The following is a 23354-nucleotide window of genomic DNA, read 5'->3' on the forward strand; positions in this document are numbered from 1 at the left end:
GGGCCCGGGTTCCGTGGAGGGGGGGGGGCCTTCAAGATGCCCGCGGTTTTTTGCCCGGTGTCGCGCCCGGAACTTTCTCCGGGGGGTGGTAATTAATGGAGTCGGGTGATGGGGGGAGGGGATATGGAAGGGGGGGGGGGACTTGCACCGCCGCGAATTCGTTTCGTTACTTCATTAGGCGTGGCTCGATTTGGCTCGGCACTGATTCGTGGATTGCGACGACTGGTGTTTGATCCGCCTTATTGGGTAGTTCGGAGGGAGGAAGGAATTCGACTTCGGAACAGATAACTCTTCGCACAGCTTATGCTGAATTTTGGAAAGGAGCAGAGTGCTTATACTGAATTAAATTATCAAAATGTGATCAAAATGTGAAATGGTCAAAATGTGATCAATATGATCGAATTATGTTTTCCCTGACTTTCCAGTTTTTCTGAAAATGCAAAAGTCCACGAAAGGCGTGGTGTTTGGGCAAAACTGCAATATCAAGCGAAAAATACACAAGACAATGAGGTTCTTTTAAACTTGCAACCCCGAATACACGATACCTTGGTTAATTTGCTAACATTAATATCCTTCAAAAAATATTTAGGAAAAACTGTGAGGAGCAGTGCCTAACCATATCAGGATTTATTACTTTTTTAGCAAGGTAGGAAAATCATAAACGAAGTCCAGGATTGCCATAATTTCTTCATCTTCAAATTCCCTGATTATTTTAACTTTTCTACAAAATTGCTTCACTACAAATTCGCTTGCTATTGCTTGCTTTTTTTGCTTGACTACAAAATTTCTGAATTCCTTGACTTTCTCTGACATCTGAATAAATTTCTTCTTTGATTTGTTTCTTTTCAGTTACACTCACTTCTGCTAAACCCTAAACGCATTAAATTTCCTAACTTTTCCCGATCGACGCGAATTCCCCCACAATCTCGGTTTTTCAGACCCTGAATATCCCTGAAAATCACAGGAATATTGAAATGTTCCTAAAATCCAAACTTTGAATACGCTACCCACACTTTCGATTCGCAAGCTCCGGTTCCGACCGAGCTGAATGCAAACTTGGTCCCGTCCCAAATTCCAAGATTTCGCGACGCCGCCGCGGGAGGGGGGGAGGGGTGAAAAAATAACAAAAAACCACCCCCTGCAAAAAACCCCCGGCGGAAAGTTCCCCGACGCCCCGTCACCGGACGGAAAGAAGTCGCGAAGTCGCGAGCGCAATCAAAAACCGATGAGGATAAATCAATTATTTCGGAAACAATTTAGGGAACAGGAGGAAGACGCTCCTCCCGCCGGGGGGGGGGGGGGGGGGTGCAAGGGTGACGTCACGGCGGCGGCTATGATAAATGAAGGCCGAGATCCTCGAGAGACGATCGATTATCGGGAGGGCGATTTGTCATCTCGTTAATACACCGCACCGTCGTCGGGGATCCGGGAATCCGGTGGGACTTTTTTCCGATGGCGCGGAGAGCTTTGCGATACATCGATTGAAATGCCATTTATATCTATGTAAAAGGATCGAAAAGCAGAGTATTCGCGACGTATACCTCGGTAATCGATTCTTTACCACACTTTCAAATGGGAAGATATCGATAATAATCGATTATTCACGCCTCGCCACTGCTTTTTCCGGCGCGGCGTTCGCGTCGCGGTTTTTCAACCGGGGCCCTGCTTTTGACTCCGCTACCGCATTGTTTTGCACGGTTTCGATCGGTGACGTGAATGATCGATTATCGATATTTCTCCATTTGAAGCTGTGGTAAAGAATCGATATTATGAAGGTGTTCATTGCGAACACCCTGTTCATTGATCCTGTTCCATAGGTTTGAATAGTAGACCATTCGATGTATTGCAAAGCACGTCATGCCACTGGTTTCGATGTCGGCCGATAAGTCTAGAATTTTTGATTTTGTTCATACCTTGTCCTTTCCCTGATTGTTCCTAATTTCCACGGAAAATTCCCTGAGGAAAACCCGAGATTTTCTTTTTATTTCTCTGGACTCTTTTCGAAAAAATAAGATTTTCATTTCGAATTCACCGGAGATATTGGACTACATCTTGCAATTAGGAAGTAAAATTCCTGCCTCACCCGTAGAAATACTTATATAAATAGGGAAAGTAATGGTTCATACGTTGTTTCTAAACTGAGACAGAATTAGTGGTTCCTGATTGCAAAATTTAGTTCAGTGAAACTTGTTCACGTTTCGTCTACTTCTTTGAAGTTAAGCATTATTGGTTATATTTTTCCGATTTCTACGGATAAAATCCTTGATGGAATCCTCGGGGTTTTATTCCCGGGTGAAGGAAATTATTCGCAGATTTCCCTGAAAATTCATATTCTATTGGAGGAAATTTGGCGATGTCTGAAGGCTCATACGGCGTTTTTCCTTAACACGGAATAATTGAACTAAGACGTAGCCACTAAATCTGTCTATTGTCTCAAAGAGAAACCGGATTAGGTAACTATTAAGAGGGCGCTCCCATGGGTGCTCTGGGAAATTTTTCTCCGTGATTGACACTCGTATTCATATTTCACAAAACATGCCCGGTAGCCCTTTCATACAGAACAACATAAGCCGAATCAATCACAATTCCGACTGAAGGACGCGCCAAGGGTTAAGGATTACTCGGGGCCCTGTCGCCCCTCCAGTAAGGGTGGTTGACGGGCTCGAGTGGCCCGGCGGAGGGGCGCCACGCCGCCGCCGGTGGAAACAAATGAGAGATAACGTAACAAATGAAACGACAAAGACAAACCAAGACACGGGGTGGAAGGTGGGGCTGCGGGGGTGGAGCGCGGCCGACAGCCCCAGACGATCGTCTTGGTTAAATAGGATAATTAGGTTTTGTCCAGTTCAGTCACTCATTAGTATAGAGTGACCGTTTCGTTCCGTGTTGCCACAATAACCTCTAAAAGAGGGCATAACGCGAAAAGCGTCACTGTGCCTTCAAAATTGTGAGTATGCAATCCTCTGACGGCTGCGTTCGATAAGTTATCGCTCAAATCAGAGACAAATTTATTAAAGGAGACGGAGTGTCTACTTAAAATTAATTATGGATTTTCCCTTTCTTTAAGACGAGAATTCCCTATTTTTTCCACGAATAAATTGACACTCGTTGTATTGAGGAAATGATCTCCAAATTTTCTGTTGCGGGATTTTTTTTCCTCGTGCAATTTTTAAGAGAAAATTTCACCTACATCTTTAATTAATATCTCGTCAAGAGGCCCATTCTCTGACTTTCCCGAGTTTTCAATAAATTGGCAAAAACCTCATGGTGTCTACTACATTTTAATTTTGCATTTGTTTTTATTACCTCTGATATTTATGACAAACTTTCCTGATTTTTTGCGCAAATAAATTGACACTCACTTCATTTAAAAATCACGATATTTAACGAAATGAATAAAATGTCGGAAAAGTGCTTGTAGTTCTCAGAATTTCCAGATCGAACACCAATTTCCCTGATTTTTTCCTGATATTTTCCGGTTCTAACAGATGGCAGACACCCTGTTTAATTTCGGAAAGAGAGGCATACATGAAAATCAGTGGCACGGCATGCTTTCCGATATATGGATTTATGTGCCATTTAAATAAAAAAAAAAAGGATCGAACAACAGCTGCTTGCAACGAGCACCTTGATAATCGATTCTTTACCACACCTTCAAACGGAGAGATATCGATAATCGATCATTCACGCCTCGCCACTGATACAAATACCGTCCCCAAACGGATACTACAGCAGTGCTCCCATTCCATGTCCGTCAAAAGTTCCGGGACTCGGAACTTTTTTGTTCCAATTTCTCCCATTCCATGACCGCCGAAAGTTCCGGGATTCTTTTTAGATTTTTTCAAAAGTTCCGGAAATTGCAAAAGATCCGGAACAATTCGGGAATTCCTAAAGTTCCGTGAAAAATTCAGGAAAATCTCAAAAGTTCTGAAATTCAGTACTAGTTCCCGGAAATAGAAGCACTGCACTAAAGAGACAACAGCGAGAGTTTTCCAGGCGTCGCGTCTCGCTGCCAAGAATCGCCGTGAAGTTAGGCAACCGGGCGCGTCGACGATTTTCACTTGACCCTTCGCCCGGTGCTCATCCCTCTTCATCCCGCGGGACTAATCGTGTGTACAAACCGAGGCTGGGCGACAAGGGGGGGGGGGGGGCCCGACCGCGGTCACTTCCCCTTTGACATTAAGATATCATGCTAATATCCCGTGTTTAGTCATCTTAATCGCTCCTTGTCCTCCGCTCGTCAGACCCGCCGTCCCTCCCGCAGGGATTTTTCTCGCCGGAGGTGTCCTGTCGCGCTCCGCTTCCGGGAAAAAGTCACCGACGTGTCCGAGTTCTTCGAGGGCCCTTCGCCGGGATCCCGGTGAGATAAAACGGGTCGACTTCACGCGAGACGAAACCCTGGTTTGAAAGTAATTCATTAGAATTATAAAGATACTAATTTTCTCATGGGAAATAATCTGACCGAAGATAGTAGAATTTTAGAATTGTATACATTTTGGATACATAAACGAAGTAAAAAAATGCCTTGGGAAAGAGAAAAGGGATTTCCAGTTTTCGACAGCAACTTTTGAAGGAAATCCGTGATTTTCTCGGAAATATTCTGATTTTTCCAGGCCCTGCGTGATGCACCCATCGAACAGTCCAAATTCTACCATTGCATTTGCGAAAAGTTCAGTTTCATCATAACATTTTCTGATCACGGATAGAAAAGATCGATATACGTTACAACCGATACGAACTCTGAAAAGCGGTAAGGCGTATTCTCGAGGGTCGGCTGGCGCGGTGGCTATTCTTGAAAGTTGGCAATACCGTATTTACTCCACTTAATTGTATGTAAAACAATCGATTCTTGGTGAGGCCTAAAGTCGATATTTTCAATACATTTAAATGGAGGAAAAACAACATTGCCAACTTGCAAAATCGCCACTGGCTGGCGAAATTTCCACGTTGGGAACACTCGGATCCAGCGACCGGAATCCACGTTTCTCGCGGGAATCGCAGGAATCCCGGATTGAACGGCGGCCGGGTTGCCAGGCTGCGCGATAAAACGCGGATAATTGACGGGTTTAAATAGAAGAAAGTGCTGATTTTTCGATGGATCTGGCAACAATGGATTTCGACGCGGGCAATAAAACCCACGGGTTAAAAACCGATCGGGTTAATTCTGAAACGATTAAAGATAATAGCTGCTTATGATCGGATCGGCGGCGCGGATTCGATCGTAGAGAGCTTTTCCAGCGCAGCCGTCGATGAACATTCTTCCGACGCGCTCTGGATCATCGAAATAACCTCCGCGCTTGTCTTAAGCCGATTCTCTTGATCGGTTACCATGGTTTCAAACTGTCTTCCTCGATTTCTATTGGTTCAAAGGAACTGCTCGGAGGTGAAAGAGAGATTTTCTCAAATTTTAAAATTCCCGAAGTCGATCAGTGCTGTCATTTCCCGGAATCAATGCCGAAATTCGGAACTTATCAAATAATCGGAACCTTTCCCGGAATCTTCTGAATCCCTAGAATTTTCCGCTATTTTCGGAATTTCTTGGAAATTTTCGGTTTTTCGTCAGTTTGACGATTTATTTGATCAAATTTAGGGACTATAAGAGCAAATTTGACGATCATCGGAACTAAATCCGGGCGTACTTCGGAATTTTTCTCGGAATCTTCTGAATCCCCGGAATTTTCAGCTATTTTCGGAATTTCTTCGAAATTTTCGGTTTTTCGCCAGTTAAACCATGTATTTGATCGAGTTAAGGGACTTGGCAATCTTGGCAAAACGGAATATGTTTCAGGAAATCGGAATTATTTTGGAATCTTTTGATAAAATAAAGTTTTCAGACTGTTCTAGGTTTATCTTACCACACTGTAAATGCCTATAACCTATACCCTAAAATATAGAACGATAATCGCAGAAGGAGGATTTGCTAATTTTCTCCTTACTTTTAATTTAAGCGCTTTACAAAGGAAACAAATAGTAAATAATGAAAATACAGATTCCAAAATTCTGGAAAGTAAAACCACACTTAGGGTGTCGATTTCAAAGTTGAACTGCAACATTCCAAGAAACTTCAAAGATTAGCAAGCTCTAGACCTCTAGCTACCTCAGCTCAGCTCGGTTGCTCTTGGCGTAATACAACTATTTTAACGTCCGGGTAATTTGGTATGGTGTCATCCCTACATGAAGGCGTTTTTTTTTTTTTTTTTTTTTTTTTTTTTTTTTTTTTTTGTTTTTTACAAAAATTCTCTTCCGAACTCTTATGCACTTTTGCGCGTTTAGTTTTATCTTTACTGTAGATAATAATTGATTTACCGTTCTGTAAATGTCGTGTAGTGGCGTCCTTGGATGAAAAACGATGAAGAAGAAAAAGAAAACGAAGAAGAAATATGTTAAGCCGACGCCTTATTTCCTTTCGGTTCCACTGATACAACTATTTTAACGTTCCGGTAATGTATGGTATTATCTTTAGATGAAGGCGTTTGATACTTTTCAGCGAAATCCATTTCCGAACTCTCTCACTAAGCAAAGTGGAATAAAAAAGATACGACTTCAGTTGTCTTCGGCTCCGCTTTGCGAGATACAACTATTCGAACGTCTAGGTGATGTGGTACGGTATCATTTCCAGATGAAGGCGTTTTTAGTTGTTAAAGAATTTCACTTCCTAACTCTTGCACTTTTGCGCCCTTAGTTTTGGCTTTGATACAGGGGTTTAGTAAAGGTAGTTTAGACTTCTTTGTTTTAACTTTCTATCAATGAAATATGGTATCGCATTTAGATAAATCACGATGCAGAAGGAAAAGAAAGCGAAGAAAAATAAACAAAGGCAAGGCCTCACTCCTCAGTTGTTTTTGGTTCCGCTTTGTGAGATACAACTATTCGAACGTCCCGGTAATGTGGTATGGTATCATCCCCGGATGAAGGCGTTTTTAGTTTTGGGAGAATTTCACTTCCAAACTATTGCACTTTTGCGCTCTCAGTTTCAGCATTAATATTTTAATGTTCGCGTTTAGTTTCAGCTTGAATAACGAGGATGGTGAAAGTGGTAACTGTTTTATCGTTCCAACAGTGTATGGTAGTGGCGCCCTTCGATGAAGAATGAAGAAGAAAAAGAGAGCGAAGAAAAATAAATAAAGACAGGGCCTTAGTTGCTTTTGGTCCCGCTTGGTGGCATACAACTATTTGAACGTCGCGGCAATGTGGTATGGTATCATCTCTAGATGAAAGAGTTTAATAGCTTTTAGAGAAACCCACTTCCAAACTCTCGCTCTTGCGCGCGTTTAGTTTTAGCATTAATACGGGGATGATGAAGATGATAATGAGGAAGGTGATGGATGAGAAGAGAAAAAGGAAGAGGAAAAAGAAGCGAGAGAGAGAAATGGAGGGGAGAGAAAGAAAATCAGGAGGAAGGAAAACCATGAGGGAAAATAAGTGATAAAAGAGGTCGAAGAAGATGGAATAGGATGAGAAAAAAGGAAAGGAAATATTGGAAAAAAGCGAAGAGGCTGAGGAAGGAAAAAGAAGAGAGGGAAGAAGGATGAAAGAAGAGGAAAAGGGGAGAAGACGAGGAAAAGAGGAAAAAATAAGAAAATGAGGAAGAAGAGAGAAGACGAAAAGAAGGAAACGAGGAAAAATAAGTGATAAAAGAGGACGAAGAAGATAGAAAAGGATGAGAAAAAGGAGGAACAGAAATATTTGAAAAAGAGGAAAAGGCTGAGGGAGGGAAAAGAAGAGGGGGAAGGAGGATAAAATAAGAGGAAAAGGGGAAAATACGAGGAAAATAGGAAAAAGGAGGAGGAGAAAATAGGAAGAGGAAGAAAGGAGAAGAGGAAAATAAGAAAAAGAGGAAAAATAAGTGATAAAAGAAGACGAGGAAGATGCAAGAGGATGAGAGAAAGGAAAAAAGGAAAGCGTTGAAAAGGAAGAGGAGGAAAAGGGGAAAAATAAGGTGGAAGAGGAAGAAGAAAAAGAAGAGGAGGAAGGATACGGAGACGAAAGAAAGGGACGAGTGGGGGAAAATGAGCAGAGGAAGCAGAAGAAAACATAGCAGGACTATGGGTGGTTTACGAAAGTCGGTGGTTCATGGTATTACATCTTCGTTGAGCTTACCTTAAGTTTAACGTCCCTGACAGTGTCGTCGGAGGAGACGACGATCTCCTTTTCGCCCCTGCCGCGACGGGGTCGGCTGCTCCGGCGCACCTCCAGCGTCTCCGCCGACGAGCTGCACCCGTTCGTCGCCCCCGCCCCCGGAGGCACGTACAGACCCGAGTCGTTGTTCACCTTCGCTTTCTTCGGCACCGAACTCTGAAACAGAACAAACCATTAAATTGACAACTTGCTAATAGCGCAATCACGCATCCAAACAATGAAGAAAACTTATACTCGGAGAAAAAAACCTCGTGCGTGGGACGCGAAGTTTAGGCCATATGGATCTCTGAAGTTTTCGGACTGAGCATCTGAACACTTTAAGTCCAGCTGCTGAGCTTTGGATCACGCATTTGAAACTTCAGTTCTCACATCTGAAGTGCTTCTGATGTGAGAACCGAAGTTTTACGGATGTGAAAACCGAAGTACTTCAGATGTGAGAACTGAAGTTTCAAATGTGTGATCCAAACCTCAGCAGCTGGACCTAAAGTGTTCAGATGCTCAATCCGAAAACTTCAGAGATCCATACGACCTAAACTTCGGGTCCCACGCACAAAGTTTTTTTCTCCGTGTAATCATGGAATTTCCGCACTTTTTTAGTACTTCCGAACCACCCTTAAAAACCAGTACTATTTCCGGTCTTTCTAGAAATTCTGAACTAGTAGACACCCTGACCATTCAATAATTTCCGCTGAGGTTACGCAGCTCTAACTTTACAGTGCGCCGCGTGGCGCGTATGCTCGCACGGGCTGGCGCGCAACTCGGCGCGACGCACGGTGGATCGTGGCAATGGGAGAGGTCGGACAAAATTTGAAAACTTCAAACGCTTTGAAGATTATTTGGACGTATTTCTACCAAATAGACCTATGTGGCGATGAGAAATGTGGGGTGTGCTCTAGAAATCTGGATAAGAAGCAATGTAAAAGTGGGCGTGGTTCCTTTTGAAGAATTGGCAAAGCGGGATATTGCATTCTATCAAAGAGACCTATGTGCAGCTGAGTGCGGAACTCATGAGCCGCGGGCATGGCAAGAGAGCCTTGTGGACAGGGCTCATGAGTTAAAGAGCTCCGACGACGACGTCGACGTCTCACCCCCGCTTTTTCATTGCCGCTGACGTCACTGGCGCTTTATTATTCTCATTCACTCTTACGGCCAGAGACTAACGAGCACACCCCATATTTCTCACTTCCACATAGGTCTGTTTGGTAGAACTACGTCCATTTATACAGAATTTTGAGGTTCTAAAAGTGGTTCCATTAGTATCCTCGTGAAATTTTCTTCTCAAAGCACTCTTTAAAATTTAAAATGTGACGACAAAATTCGCAATTTCAGTTGAAAATTTCACGTCCGACCTCTCTGATTGCCTCGATCCACTGTGCGGCGCGGCGCGGCGTCGGGTCGGTCCGTCCGCGGAGGCAGACGCTATGAAAGGTGATAATTTCGGGACGATATATTGACGATGCCAGAATCGGACGCCGGACCCATCCGCGGAGATCTAGTCGTAGATACGGCCGCGCCAGATCATCGATATTTCAAAACACCCAATCGGCACATCGATTCTCGACCAGTGGCGAGGCGTGAATGATCGATTATCGATATTTCCCTATTTGAAGCTATGGTAAGGAATCGATTGCTAAGGTGTTCGTTGACAACTCCCTGTCTATCGATCCTTTTCTTTTGTTCAAATGGCGGATTAATCGATACATCGCAATGCACTGTTCTCGACGTTTGAACCGGGACGCGAGAAAGAAAGATCGATGGATCGAATCTCGAGGTTTGGAGCGGGGCGCGTTGAGAGAGGATCGATGGGCTTACGTATCGAACGTAACTAGGCAATAATTGCGGAGTAAAGGCACCATCCGGCCGTAACACGCGCGTTGGTTGGTTTGCAAAGTTGCCGCACGTGGCAAATAAACTGAAAATGTTATTCGGTATATGATTACTATCAGTCGCAGCGGGTGCAATTAGAGATATCCATGGAACATTGGGAAACGATACTTTTGACTTTGTTAAAACTGAAAAAAATATTGTGCGAATCAAACATTTGGTCAAGACTTTCCGATCTGGTCCGAACTGGTGAAACACGAAGTAATTGAGGTGCTTCGAGGACAAAGAACATAAGTGCAGATTTCGAGAAATACGTGTTTGAAGATTCGAAATGACATGGATCCTAAAGGCGGAAAGAAAGTTCAAACACACTTTCTGATGCTTAAAAATTGAAATTTGGGAACGAATTTGTCACAGAATATGCATTAAGACTAGCTCTACTTGAGACCATCCATATCTCAATTTTATCGAAAACTGCACTTATGCGCCTTGTCCTTCTAGCCCCTTAATTCTTCTTTTCCGCCAAAATTTCAATTTTTGCGTAGTGATCCCTCTGAAGCGGTTGATGCTCGTACATCTATCGCACCCGAAATGTATTGCAGTAAAATTAGAATTAAATTTGTTCTGTACAGCTTTCTTCATTTTATCCTTCGGAATTCGACGAGAACAACACTTCAAATATGGTGACTAACGGTTGATTGGATATCATTATTTAAGTGCGATGGATTATATATACTTGCTAAATGGACGCTAGTGCACTGATAGTTTTTCTTCTTTTCAACTCAGACTAGACACAATTACTTCCAATTTATATCGAGCTTTCGACACCGTGATCGTTGCTCGTCACTTAGCAGGCTACCCCACTAAAGCTGTCGAATCCGGATAATGCTCCAGCTACCAAGAACCAAGATGTGCACTGCCTTTTTATGAAGGTAGCCATTCGAAAAATTAAGACGTTGAAAAGCGAAGATAACATCTCAAAACTTGCGCTGCAGCGCCAATCAGCAAAAACAATGAAGCATTCCGATAAACCACGTTAAACGCTCTAACATCTACATTCTTCGAGAAAGCTTCCACTGTTGTCGATTCAGGCGGTTTTCGCCTTCTTCTCCTCAACTACAGTCTGAGAGGCATTCCTCGTGCAAAAACTACCTCCGGCCACAACTGAGCTGGATAATTAATTGAACAACAAATTTGGGAGGATCCGGGCCGGATTCACTCACTTGCCGCCCATGGGCCGTTTGTATTTTGCCGCCCCCTTCTCATTCGTTTTGAAACATCAATAAAAACCATCATGTGAACGTACCGGAGAGGGACGGGTGCATAAGACGCGTTTACTTGTGTTGGACACATTTTTTGCGAAAGCCCTGTCAACACTACTAGCAAAAGTTCACGGAACCTGGCGCGAAAGTTAAGTTTCGTAAACCTGTCTCTGTGTGGACAAGGCCTTCCATTTATATGAAATGAACGAAAAAATGATGACAGAACAAACATAAATGCGGTTTAGTAATTTTAACTTCCGCTGCTGCGCCGCGCTGACCGCGCTGTATTTGGCGCAATGCGTGAAGTATTCATGCCGTCTTGTAGGCGCTAATATGAGTTACATGCCGACCGCCGCGCCGCGGGTTTCTCCTTTTCATCTCAAGTTCTCGTCCGCATTGCTCTCTGCGCCGCGCCGTTCCCGGCCAAATTCCGTGTTCGGTTTCTCTCTTAATCTTGACTCGACTAATTAAAGGTGCTGTCTACTGTATCACAGAAAGACGACAAAATTAAGAAGACCGGGTGCGGAGCTCAAAAATGAGCCACATGCAGGGTCTGACGTAGCAAGAAAAGTCAAACATCAAAATCTAATGTAAAAAACGATTCTTACGGTGCACAGTGGATCTAGTCAATTAGAGCGGTCCGACATGAAATTTTGGACTAAAACTGCAGATTTTGATATTTAGTTCGTCACAATTTTACATTTCAAGAAGTGCTTTTGGAAGAGAATTTCACGAGCAAATCGATGAACCCACTTTTAAAACCTCAAAATTTTGTATAAACGAAGTTATTAGCTTTTAAAGTTTCCAAATTTTGTCCGACCTCTTCTACTGACTCGATCCAATGTGCGACGGAAAGCTCGGAAATCAACTCCTGAACGAGATACTCGCACGTACTTTTATCAAAGATCAAACTCAAGTTGATGATACAAATGACGTCATTTGTACTTTTGCCATTTGACCAATATGTCAACCGTATGGTTTTTGGGAAACGATTTTCAGACTTCCCGTTGCAACGTTCGTTTTCCTCGTGAAATTTTAAAGAGAAAATCTGTTGTGTCGTGCTTCAATTCATACCTAGAGGTCAATTTTGCGCTGGCAACGACGGAGAAACATAGTAAGCGAGTTATTAAGTGATCGAGAAAAATCAAGACAAATGAAATCCTCGGTAAATAATGGAAAGAGCCTCGTTGAAAACAAACGTAGCTCGGCCCAAAGAGCTGCTGGGAGAAATGGTGTTCGATAATGGAAAAGATTCGCTCAATAATTGCGGCGGATATGGGCTCCTTCGTCAAGGATCGGGCGAAATTCTGAGCCTCCTAATGGCAGGTTCTACACCGAGCCCACCTGTTTGAAAGTTAGTTGAGTTAACTGTTCTCGGGTGAAGGCTGACATGATTACTGTTATCGACGAGAGCCGTAAAACGCGGTCTTCCCTCGTCTTGGCTCCAGAATTTTGCGCCAGTGACCCTTTCGAAACGCACCAACCTCGTTTTAGATGTCCTCACAAGGATTTTGTAAATTTCCGCATGAACAGTACGTGAAGTGATGGCATTTCCGATCAAAGTATAGCAATAGATTGTAAATTTCCGCATGAACAGTACGTGAAATGATGGCATTTTCGATCAAAGTATAGCATTAGAGCCGATGACACTTTCATAAACGCACCAAACTCGTTTAAGATGTTCTTGCGAGAATTTTGTAAATTTCTGCATGATCAATACGTGAAACGACAGCATTTTCAATCAAAGTATAGCATTGAGTGGTTGGGGGGGGGGGGGGGGTGGGAAGGCAAAATTAAGAATTGGATGTCTCTGATTTCTACATGTTTTCCTAGACCGAGTTTAAAAAGTCTCTAGTTTTTGAGATATAATAATCTCCGATTCGGCCGAGGAAGAAGCTGAAATCACGTGGCTACGGGATAATTCACAATGAAATCAGTGAGAACGAAAACACACCAACTAGGTAACTCAAAAATGCTCAATTTTCATTGAAGAGAGTCAGTTCTCATAAAGGTCATTGAAGTTAACGCATCTGTTCCAATTTGGACCTTTAAAGTGTCCTGAAGTACTCGTCTTTCGGCACCAAAAATACTTTTCTTGTGCAAACTTCTTCAACTACTGTGTGTTGCGTGTGTTTTGATTATTTTCATTTTTTCGAGTTGGTGTATTTTCGTTCTCACTGATTCAATTTTCGTGAGTGCGATTTTCTTAGGTACTGCAATGGAACACACGCAATTTCCGGGGAAACTGAGTGTGTCCTTTGTGCCAAATGCTTGTTTGTGGTTTGGTGGCGTCTCGTGGCCGGCTTTGTAAGATTTTCTTCCCAAGCACAGTAGTAATAAGTTTATCGCTGCCGGAGCGACCGCGGAGATAAGACGCGCATAAATCGGAGTAATGTGTGACACATAGCGCCAGGTGCGCATAAACAACCCGGCGGCGACTATTGTGCAGCGGGAGACGCCCGGCGAAAGCTCCGATTGTTAGCGTTCGTTCCCTGTCCCGCCGCGGAATTAAGTATCAAACTTGACAAAGCGCCCGCGTCAAGTATTGTTTACGCCGCGATGAATACGCCGAGGGTTGAGCTTATAATTGCGCCTCTATCGAAATTTAAGGAGCCGCGAGACGCTCAATTGGACGCGGAGTAATCCATCTCATCGTTTGTCCTATTCTGGATGCTCGTTTTGGATAATCCTGCGCAATCGAGAAGAGATTTATCAAAATTTAAAACGGCACTTGCGGTACGATAGTCTTGTAGGTCAGGGTTTAGATATTTAGAGCATAGTAACCCGGCCAATTCTCTCGCCACATTGTCCAGTATAGGCGGATCCGGATACTTTGAACAAGGGGGCGGGGGCTCCCCCGAAAACTGTCGAAATTTTAGACCATCAAATTTGCAGTTTGAGACAATTTCGTCAGGTCCAGTTACCAAATGGACGTATTTCTGTCAAACGGAACTAAGCGCCAAATTGAGTTCCTTTTGAGGAATTTAGAATGCCAGGTAGCGCGTTCTGTCAAACGGAACTAAGCGCCATGGAAAAGCATTGCGAGTGTAGGACGGAATGAGCCCGACGCCCGGTTCCACCGCCGATTCAAACCCTCCTCCCCCGTGGCGCTTAGTTCCGTTTGACAGAAATACGTCGTAATATAAGTTTTATTCCTCGATAATACCTGTTAATTTCTGGCGTTCCGAAATCCTAAACATCATACCCACACTGCCATGCTGGGGGAAAAACGTCCTATGAATGTTCGAGAGTAGTCAAATTTTCTCCAGAAACTGTTTATTATTAAGGATAGTTATGAATATTTCCTCTTGAAATTTTCAGATAATTTAGATTTGGTCGTAAATAAAATTCTTCGAAAAATTGAGGGAAAAATATCAATTGAGTCTCCTGAAATTTCGGAATTTATCCGAAAAAATTTGACAACCTTTTAAGGCTCATACGGCGCTCTTCTTTGGCACGGCACATAGTGGATCGAGTCAATGGGCGAGATCGGACAAAATTTGGAAACTTTAAAAGCTTACAACTCCGTTCATACAAAACTTTGAGGTTTTTAAAGTGATCCACTGGTTTCCTCGCAAAATTTCCTCCTAGAGACACCTCTTGAAATTAAAATGTGACGAAATGAACATCAAAATTTGCAGTTTTAGTTAAAACGTTCATGACTGACCTCTCTGATTGAGTCGATCCACTGTGCGGCAGTGTAGCCTTTGCTCATGGTGTCTAGTTTTCTTGGCAAATCTCATCCCCTGATTTTCCCTGATTTTAAGGAGCTCATTCCCTGATGAGAAACCGAAGTTTTCTCCCACTTTCCCGGGATTTCCTTGGGGAAAAGAATACAATTTTCTAGAGTTTCATATATGCATATCGATTTTAATTAAGCTTACAGCCACTTCATTAGCGTACGTCAGATTAGACCGCCAAATTTGAAAACGAAATGATCCCTGGGTGGTTCCAGTGGCGTGGCGTGAAATGCGATTTATCGATTGTTATGCCATTTGAACCTATGGAAAAGGATCGATAAACAGGGTGTTCGCAGCGAACACCTTAATAATCAATTCTTTACCATAGGTTTAAATGGCATAACAATCGATACATCGCATTTCACGCCACGTCACTGGGTGGTTCGAGAAGAGATTCCCGGTTTCTGGAACAGATTCCCTGATTTTCCCGGTAAATTTTCATTCCCTGATGAATCCCGATTTTTCCGGGTTTTTAAAAAACTAGACACCATGCCTTTGCTCCATGTCCCTGAGCCTCACTGCCCATCACTCCTAAATGCGCGGTATTGCAACTCCGCCTCGGACCCTGCATTTCCGCGCATTACTCGCCCGTAATAACTTAATACAGGCTCGAGCCCGAACGGAGCCTCATTGACAAATTGATAATCCGACCGGGCGAACGAAAAGCGCGCAACTCCTATTGAAACACGACGGAGGTCCGCTGTTTGCTTTTGCCTCGGCCCGGCGATAATTAGGTGGTGTTCGCGAACGAGGCGGGCTGCCGCTCGACAAACTACAGGAGCGGGTAGTAACTGCTCGCGTGCAATTACTCGTTATGGATGGGGCCCCATTCACAACACCGCCAAATCCCCCACCCCTACAGCCCTGAAAATTGGAGCCGTTTGAACCTATCGGAAGGAGCGAGTAACGTACCAACGAGGCAACAGGATAACATTGCACCTAAACTCGTCGTCTTCCTCGCAAAAGGACGAAACGAGATTTCATACTGCCAAAATTTCCCCTTGCAAATTGCATTTAAACGAGGAGAAAATTGAGCATTTGTAACTGAAACTTCCATTGAATTTCCTTGTTATCTCGTGTAAAAATCAGAAACATTTTGGACAAAAATTGCTTAGGTACATTCCTTGGGAAAAATTGATGCATTTAGCAAGCCCGGATTTAGGGGGTGATCGCATGGGCCGCGGCCCATGACGGCAAATTTAGGGGGCGGCAAATTTTACAATGTTTTTTTAAATTTCGGTATAAAAAAAAAAATCGGATTCGGAAAATAAATACAAACGAGAAAAGGCGACAAATTCTTTCATTTTCTGAGAGTGTAATAATTTTTAATTTTGTCGTCTGTCAATGATACAAGAGACAGCACCTTTAATTAGTCAAGTTAAGAGAGAAATCAAACACGCAATTTGGCCTGGAACGGCGCGGCGAGAGCAATGATGACAAAGGACTTGAGATGAAAAGGAGAAGCCCTCGGCACGGCGGCGGTCGGCATGTAACACATATTAGCGGCTACATAACTGCATGAATACTTCACGCATTGCATCAAACACAGTGCGGTCAGCGGCGGTCGGCGTGAAACGCATAGCGCCTACAAGACTGCATGAATACTTCACGCATTGCGTCGAACTCAGTGCGGTCAGTAGCGGTTGACGTGAAACGCATAGTGCCTACAAGACTGTAGGAATACTTCACGCATTGCGCCAAACACGGTGCGGTCAGCGCGACACGGCGCCGCGGCGGCGGAAGTTAATATTATTAGACCACATTTGGACTGCATTTTGCAATTTGGAGCTATAAATTCTAGCTCATCTGAAAAAACACTTATGTGCATAGGGAAACTAATGGCACATACGTTGGTTTTAAACCGGGCCAGAATTTATAGTTCCAAATTGCAAAATGTAGTCCATTTATGTTTGTTCTTGCATAATTTTTTCGTTAATTTTTTATTAATTGAAAGTCTTGTCAACACAGAGATAGGTATACGGAACTTACTTTCGCTCAAAGTTCCGAGAATTTTTGGTAGTAGTGTTGACAGGGCTTTCGCAAGAAGGGTGTCCAACACGAGTAAACACGTCTTTCGATTGTTCTTGAAAACGCCTGTCTCAAACTGGGACTTAATCTATTTGCATGGAATGAATACTCCCAAGAAGCTGTTCACGATTTATTTTTTTCTATTTGGGCGATTTCATATCCAAGAACACATTTCCACCAGACAACCTGCCTCCCCCCTGTAACGAAGAATCAAATTCTCCGTTTTAAGTTTTTTTTAAAAAATGAACAGCTGTTTGTTTCACGCGAAGGAAGGAGTGAGTCATGCAGAGCGCGGCGGCGGAGTCGGGCCGAGACCGAGCGGCGCCCGGCGCGATCAGCTGATGGCGGTAAATAAAATTCAAAAAACAAATTGCCTCTCCTCTCTTGTCATAGCTCACACACACATACACAAATTCCCTGTTTTTGAACTTTCCAAAATTGTACGTTTTACTATGAAAAAGGGCATTTTTCCAAATTTTAAATATTTGAACGCCTGGGCAAAATTTTCCCAAGCTGAACTATGTAAATATCAGGTCAAACTGTAAATTTCATGTATCAAAATTTTCAGTACAAATGTGAAGATCGCGTTCCAAGAACTTGGAAGCGATTTGGTGGGCTTATGAGTCAAAATGTGATCCTACATCCTCGATCCTCCTCTCTCCTCTCTCTTCTATTCTACATCTTTTCGGCTGAGGTGCACGTTAGTGAGTCGCATCTCGCCGAGCGAACTGTCCACTTCATTTTCCTCTTTTTTCTTCTCCTGAGCTGAGGTGCACGTTAGTGAGTCGCATCCGCCCAGTTTCACTCTTCCTCCCCTCTCACTTCGATCCTGTATCCTGTACTCCTGGAATCTAAAGCCTAGAGGTGCACGTTAGTGAGTAGCATTTCGGCTTCCCTTTTATTTTAATTTCATTTGTAAAATATTTCCTAACGTATAAGCCTAGAGGTGCACGTTAGTGAGTAGCATTTCGGCTTCCGTTTTATTTTGATTTCATTTTTAGGATTTTATCGTCGATTGTAAAATATTACCTAACGTATAAGCCTTGAGGTGCACGTTAGTGAGTGGCATTTCGGCTAAATTATTTTGAGTTGAGTAGGATCCTCACAAATTTAGCTAATAAACGGACATTCTTTTTGTAAATTTGAGACACAAGAGTTTGATCATTCTTCCCCTCTTTCAAACTCATTCATTTTTAAAATTGGCGCCCGAATCCAGGATCCCGGCGAGCTCATTCCGGCAACTACAGTAACGTTGGCTTATCTTATTCCAGAAGGACGTATGTGCCTCTGAAGAAACGGGATTTGCCTCGTTACAAAGTGGCAGCCCGCGAACTGGGACTTCTTTTGAACCTTATCTAAATTTGTACCCCTGAATGTCTTGTTAGCTGAACTTGTGAGTCTGGCATACGCGAATGTGTCATTACGAGAGATTTTAATTTTGAATTTTCTACGAATTTTGAAACTTAATGTTTGAAACCATTGAAACTGTGAATTTTTTAAAGTTTTGAAACCAATCATTTTTGATACCAACTCTGTACTTTTTGGAAAATATGATTTATTTTTTTTTAAAACCCGCAGGAGCTTTGAAGCACGCCCTAGAAAATGTTCACAGAAGGTTGTAAATTTTATCCTTAAATTTTAAATTATTTCGAACTACTTCGTTAAATGTAATGGTGGTAATGTTTTCCACTTATTTTCTTTCTGAATAAGATGATTACTTTTTATGCGTTTTATCACTTGAAATTTGGAACAAAGTTGGGTCAATTTTTAATGTATGATGATTTAAGTAGGTTTCATTGATTTGTGTTTTGGACAAGCAATATTTCTTTTTTTGTGACGCCTGGTGTGAATTTGGAATTGACGGTTTTGTGATGTCAGTGCACCAACGGCTAGATTGTAGAATTGCTGATCCACTTTAGTTATGAATCTGACATTTTATGAATGACCAGCATATTTTTTTTTGACAACCTGTTTCCGTATTCTTGAAATTTCGCTACATTATAGCCTTAAAGTGAAGCTTTGACCCGCGTATATCTATTGCGCACCCCGAAGATGTAGTTCTGCACATAGTTGGTTTTAAAGTAGGGTTTAGGGTTTACCTACAGTCGTGGAATGTTGTCTTGATAAATAATAAGAATATGTAAGATCACTTGAGGAATCTTAAATGAACCTGGCAAATCTTTTAATTTGAGATGGGAGTTACTTAGTGTCAGTGGTGGTAGTCTGACAAAGTAAATACGTAGAATTCTTCCAGTTGTAATTTCCAGTGTCTCAACTCAGTTTTGTAGTTTGGGAGTCCGATTTTTTGTGTGGAATTAAGAATTGGCCACCATATGAATTGCTAGGTTCATGGATTTGACTAGCCAAGAAGGTGTTTTGACCAATCTCCCGTATTTGAGGACTCTGCAAACAAGTTTTCGAGTTGAGCTATTGTTTGGTTGCTGTGAAAGTTCTCGCAAAATCTCAATCAAAGATATTGTTGTCTACATGGGACGTTATGATGCTCTCAGTCATTTGATAATTGGAACGATTCATTATCAGACACATGGAAGACAAAAAACCAACAGTAAAACTATTGCAGTAAGGGTCACGTCTAGTTTATGTATTTATGGTCAGCTCAACTAAAACAGATTTTTTTCCCTTGTTCGTTGGCCGTAGGGAAACTTCTTGTTGGTTTCTACTTGAATTAATGGCCAGTTTTGTATTTTCCTGCTTGTGTCCATTACATTTTCTACCGATGTTTCCGTTGTTAATCCTCTGTAAATTTTCAGTCTAACATAATAATTCATGTCAATGTCATGTGTCTTCCTTTTGTAACTAATCTGTAATATCATGCAGAAATTTTCCTGTATTTTTTCTCATAGAATCTTTTTCGTAATTTTGTTCAGGATGAAGTAACTTAGTGAATTGTCTTGGGGATTTCGCCCTAAAAGCTGAAAGTAGCGTATCTCAAATTTTTGTGTATACCTTTCATAAAATGTATATTTTAAGCTCCAAGACAGCAGTCTCCTCATCTCCGAAAAGGAGGAGATTTGTAACGAAGAATTTCATTCTCCGTTTTAAGTTTTTCCCCTTCTTTTGTAGACCAAAATAGCGACAAATGTGTCACGGCTTGGCGACACCGCGCCACGACGCCCGGTGACGGTACATCAGCTGTTTGAATAATGAAAAGAAATGGAATACTGTTTCTCCTTTTTTTTCTCTCTCGAAGATAACTGCGAAATCAGGGTTTTCCGTAGATTTACCCAAAACGAAAAATTGTAAAAAATTCTAAACTACTATAAACTTCTGTAGGAAATTTTCCTACATCCATTTCTGTAAATTTTATATTTTAATTAATTTTTCTTGTAACAAAAATTTTGCAACGAATGTCGAGATCGTCTTTCAATAGCTTCAAATCAATCTGATAGCCCTCTAAGCCATTCATTGTTCATCACCCTCTCCTTTCCGGAGGGTCACCTCTTCTCTCAACTTTCCTAAATCTTTCTCGACTCGAGGTGCACGTTAGTGAGTAGCATCTCGTCGAGCCCTCTGTCCATTTCACTTTCCTCTTTTCTCTTCCACTGTGCTGAGGTGCACGTTAGTGAGTAGCATCTCGCCCAGCTTCACTCCTCTTACATGTATACTGCAATTTCAAGCCTTGAGGTGCACGTTAGTGAGTGGCATTTCGGCTAAATTATTATCAACATTTCGAGTGTAGGTTGAGTAGGATCCTCACAAATTTAGCTAATAAACGGACATTCTTTTTGTAAATTTGAGACACAAGAGTTTGATCATTCTTCTTCCCTTTCAAACGCATTTTTTAAAATTGGCGCCCGAATCCAGGATCCCGGCGAGCTCATTCCGGCAACTACAGTAACGTTGGCTTATCTTATACCAGAGGACGTATGTGCCTCTGAAGAAACGGGATTTGCCTCGTTACACCCCCCCCCCCCCCCCCCCAATCAATTAAAAAATAAGTGTTTTCACCCGTCGCTTTTCAAAGATGAACTACATACGCCGCATCATAAAGGAGTGCCGTGATATCCCCGGCATGCAAACCGGAGAATACAATATTCGGTAGCAACAATGATTAATCGTTGCCCGGAAATCTACGCTGGTTACAGCCCCGGATAAGGAGAAACTGGCGTACATTTTCATCACTCTGACGAAGTGGCGAATCTTGAAAGTTGACAGCACTGCTTTTCTTCCGTTTAAATGTATGTAAAAACAATCGATTCTTAGCGAGGTCCTCACCTAGAATCGATATTTTTAATGGAATTCAATGGAGGAACAACACTGCTCCGACGGGAAGTAGTGCTTTTCTTCAAATTAGCAACAACGCTATTTTCTTCAGCATCGTTTCGCAGTCATAAAGTGAGGCCACTTATTGCTGTCTTCGACTTGGGATTGTTGGGCAGCGATGCTGGGTGCTGGGAGATGAACTTAGACGATTGGGCTAATTGGTACCTTCGCGGTGCACTTGGAAGGAGGAAGGGGGGGGGGGGCGCGCGTAACGTCCTCGTCAAAAGCACGAAGCCATTGTTTCAATATTGTGTATTTATAGACTAATTCCACATGCGATTCGATTGATAACTCACTGGGAATGGACAAAAATCCGAAAATGCGATCGCTTGTTATTCCTACGGAAATTATGGAACTGGGTTGCGATTACGCATTTGCGTAACGCACTTGGTGGAGAAAGGAGGTCTGATCTGCGTAACGGTTAAGGAGAGGGGAGGGAGAGGCTGATGTTAACATTACGTAACTTCAAAAAATAATTCATCTTCGGAGGACAAAGTTTTGAGCCACATCCCTCTGAAACGCAGATAAAAGATAGTTCCGCGATACGATAAATGGAAGGCTCACATTCAAGTTTTTTATTCCAAAAGCGTTCCTGATGTTTACATTATCTGGTGAATGAAAGCCTCTCTATTATTATAATGATTTGATGATTCAAATATCTCATTGAAGAGGTCCATAATGACTGCTCAGGGGCAATAACATAAACCAAAGTAACAAAAATCACTTATGTATTCGCAAATTTTGAAAACGCAATTGCTCTAAGCGGTAGAAGAAGAGATTCCCTTTCGGAAATAGATTTTCCCTGAACTGTTTCATTTCCCGATACATCTCCGTTTTTCCTGGTCGTTCCCGGTCCTAGACACAATGTCCTAGACCTTAGAAGACGGACATGAAATTTATCAGAAAAATACCTAAAAGAGGACAAAAATTGAAGGAGCCTTACCGAATCATCGGAGCCCGGATCGCTGTTGTCTTGAACGAAGCGGATGAAAATTTTAGCGTTTCTGTAAGTTAGTTGTTCTTTGTGTTCTTTCTCCAGCCTTGCAACGTAACACGTTTGACAAATATCTGAAACAAAACATGGCACAAATGTAGCATGAAAATTGGGGCTCGTATACTTTCTTCCACAAAAACGAGATGGTGAATCAATAAAATCAAACTTTAAGTTCTTAGAAAAAACTTTAAAATAAGAAGGCATTGAAGAAGAAATTTTACATCAAGCATACCCCTAGTTTTTAAAAAAATTCGGCTCATTTCTGATCAATCCGATCCATTTGATAAAGCCTGGGACGATAATCGTCGGAACAACAATGAAAGAGGAACAAGAGACATCAATTAGGAGTTGCTATTTCTGGCTCGTTCCGTCGAACCCTAACGAAATAACGTAAATACATACAGAAGAGCCTTGGACACTTCTAACTAAAAATTTCACTGATCTTTCTTCAGATCTCATGCCCAAGGGAAGAATGGGAATATCCCTAGGGAAGAACGTCGTATGAACATTCGAGAGTTGCCTAATTTCCTTCGATAAAATGCTTTTTCTTACAGTAGAGTTATGAATATGTTTCATTGAAATTTTCAGGAACTTTAGGTGAAAATGCGAAAAGAATCATCTAAAGAATTGGAACAAAAATATTCATAAGTTTTCAGGAATTGCGTGTTTTATCAAAGGAAATTTGGCAACGCCCGAAGGTTCATACGGTGTTTTTCCTAAGCACGGAAGTGTTGACCAACGAAAATCTCCTTCGAGACTTCCACGATTCCGCGAATTCCTGGAAGTTTTTCCAGATTTTCCCTGATATCGAATAATTCCCGATACTCACTCTGCCGTGCTATGGAAGAGCGCCGTATGAACATTCGAGTGAATATTTTTCCTTTAAATTTTCAGAATCTTTAGGTAAAATTGCGAACTAAATTATTTGAAAAATGGGGAGGAAAATATTCATAAGTTTACCGGGAATTTCGTGTTATCAAAGGAAATTTGGCAACGCCAGAGGGTTCATACGGCGTTTTTCCTTAGCACGGCAGTATTGACCAACGACAGTCTCCTTCGAGACTTTCACGGTGGCGCTACCAA

At 42.2% G+C, this 23354-nt stretch overlaps 1 protein-coding gene across 1 annotated transcript in view; it reads right to left on the reverse strand.

Annotated features, from left to right (window-relative positions):
- LOC109031537 (ubiquitin carboxyl-terminal hydrolase 48) overlaps positions 1 to 23354 on the reverse strand; it is a 101733-nt gene that overhangs the window by 32105 nt on the left and 46274 nt on the right. Inside the window, exons 16-17 of the mRNA XM_019043101.2 lie at positions 22221 to 22345; positions 8101 to 8295 (exon numbers count right to left, since the gene is read on the reverse strand). Of these exons, the coding sequence (XP_018898646.2) occupies positions 8101 to 8295; positions 22221 to 22345 (320 nt within the window). The remainder of the gene's footprint in view (positions 1 to 8100; positions 8296 to 22220; positions 22346 to 23354) is intronic.

This window comes from Bemisia tabaci, chromosome 4 (assembly GCF_918797505.1).
Source record: "Bemisia tabaci chromosome 4, PGI_BMITA_v3".
NCBI lineage: Eukaryota > Metazoa > Arthropoda > Insecta > Hemiptera > Aleyrodidae > Bemisia > Bemisia tabaci.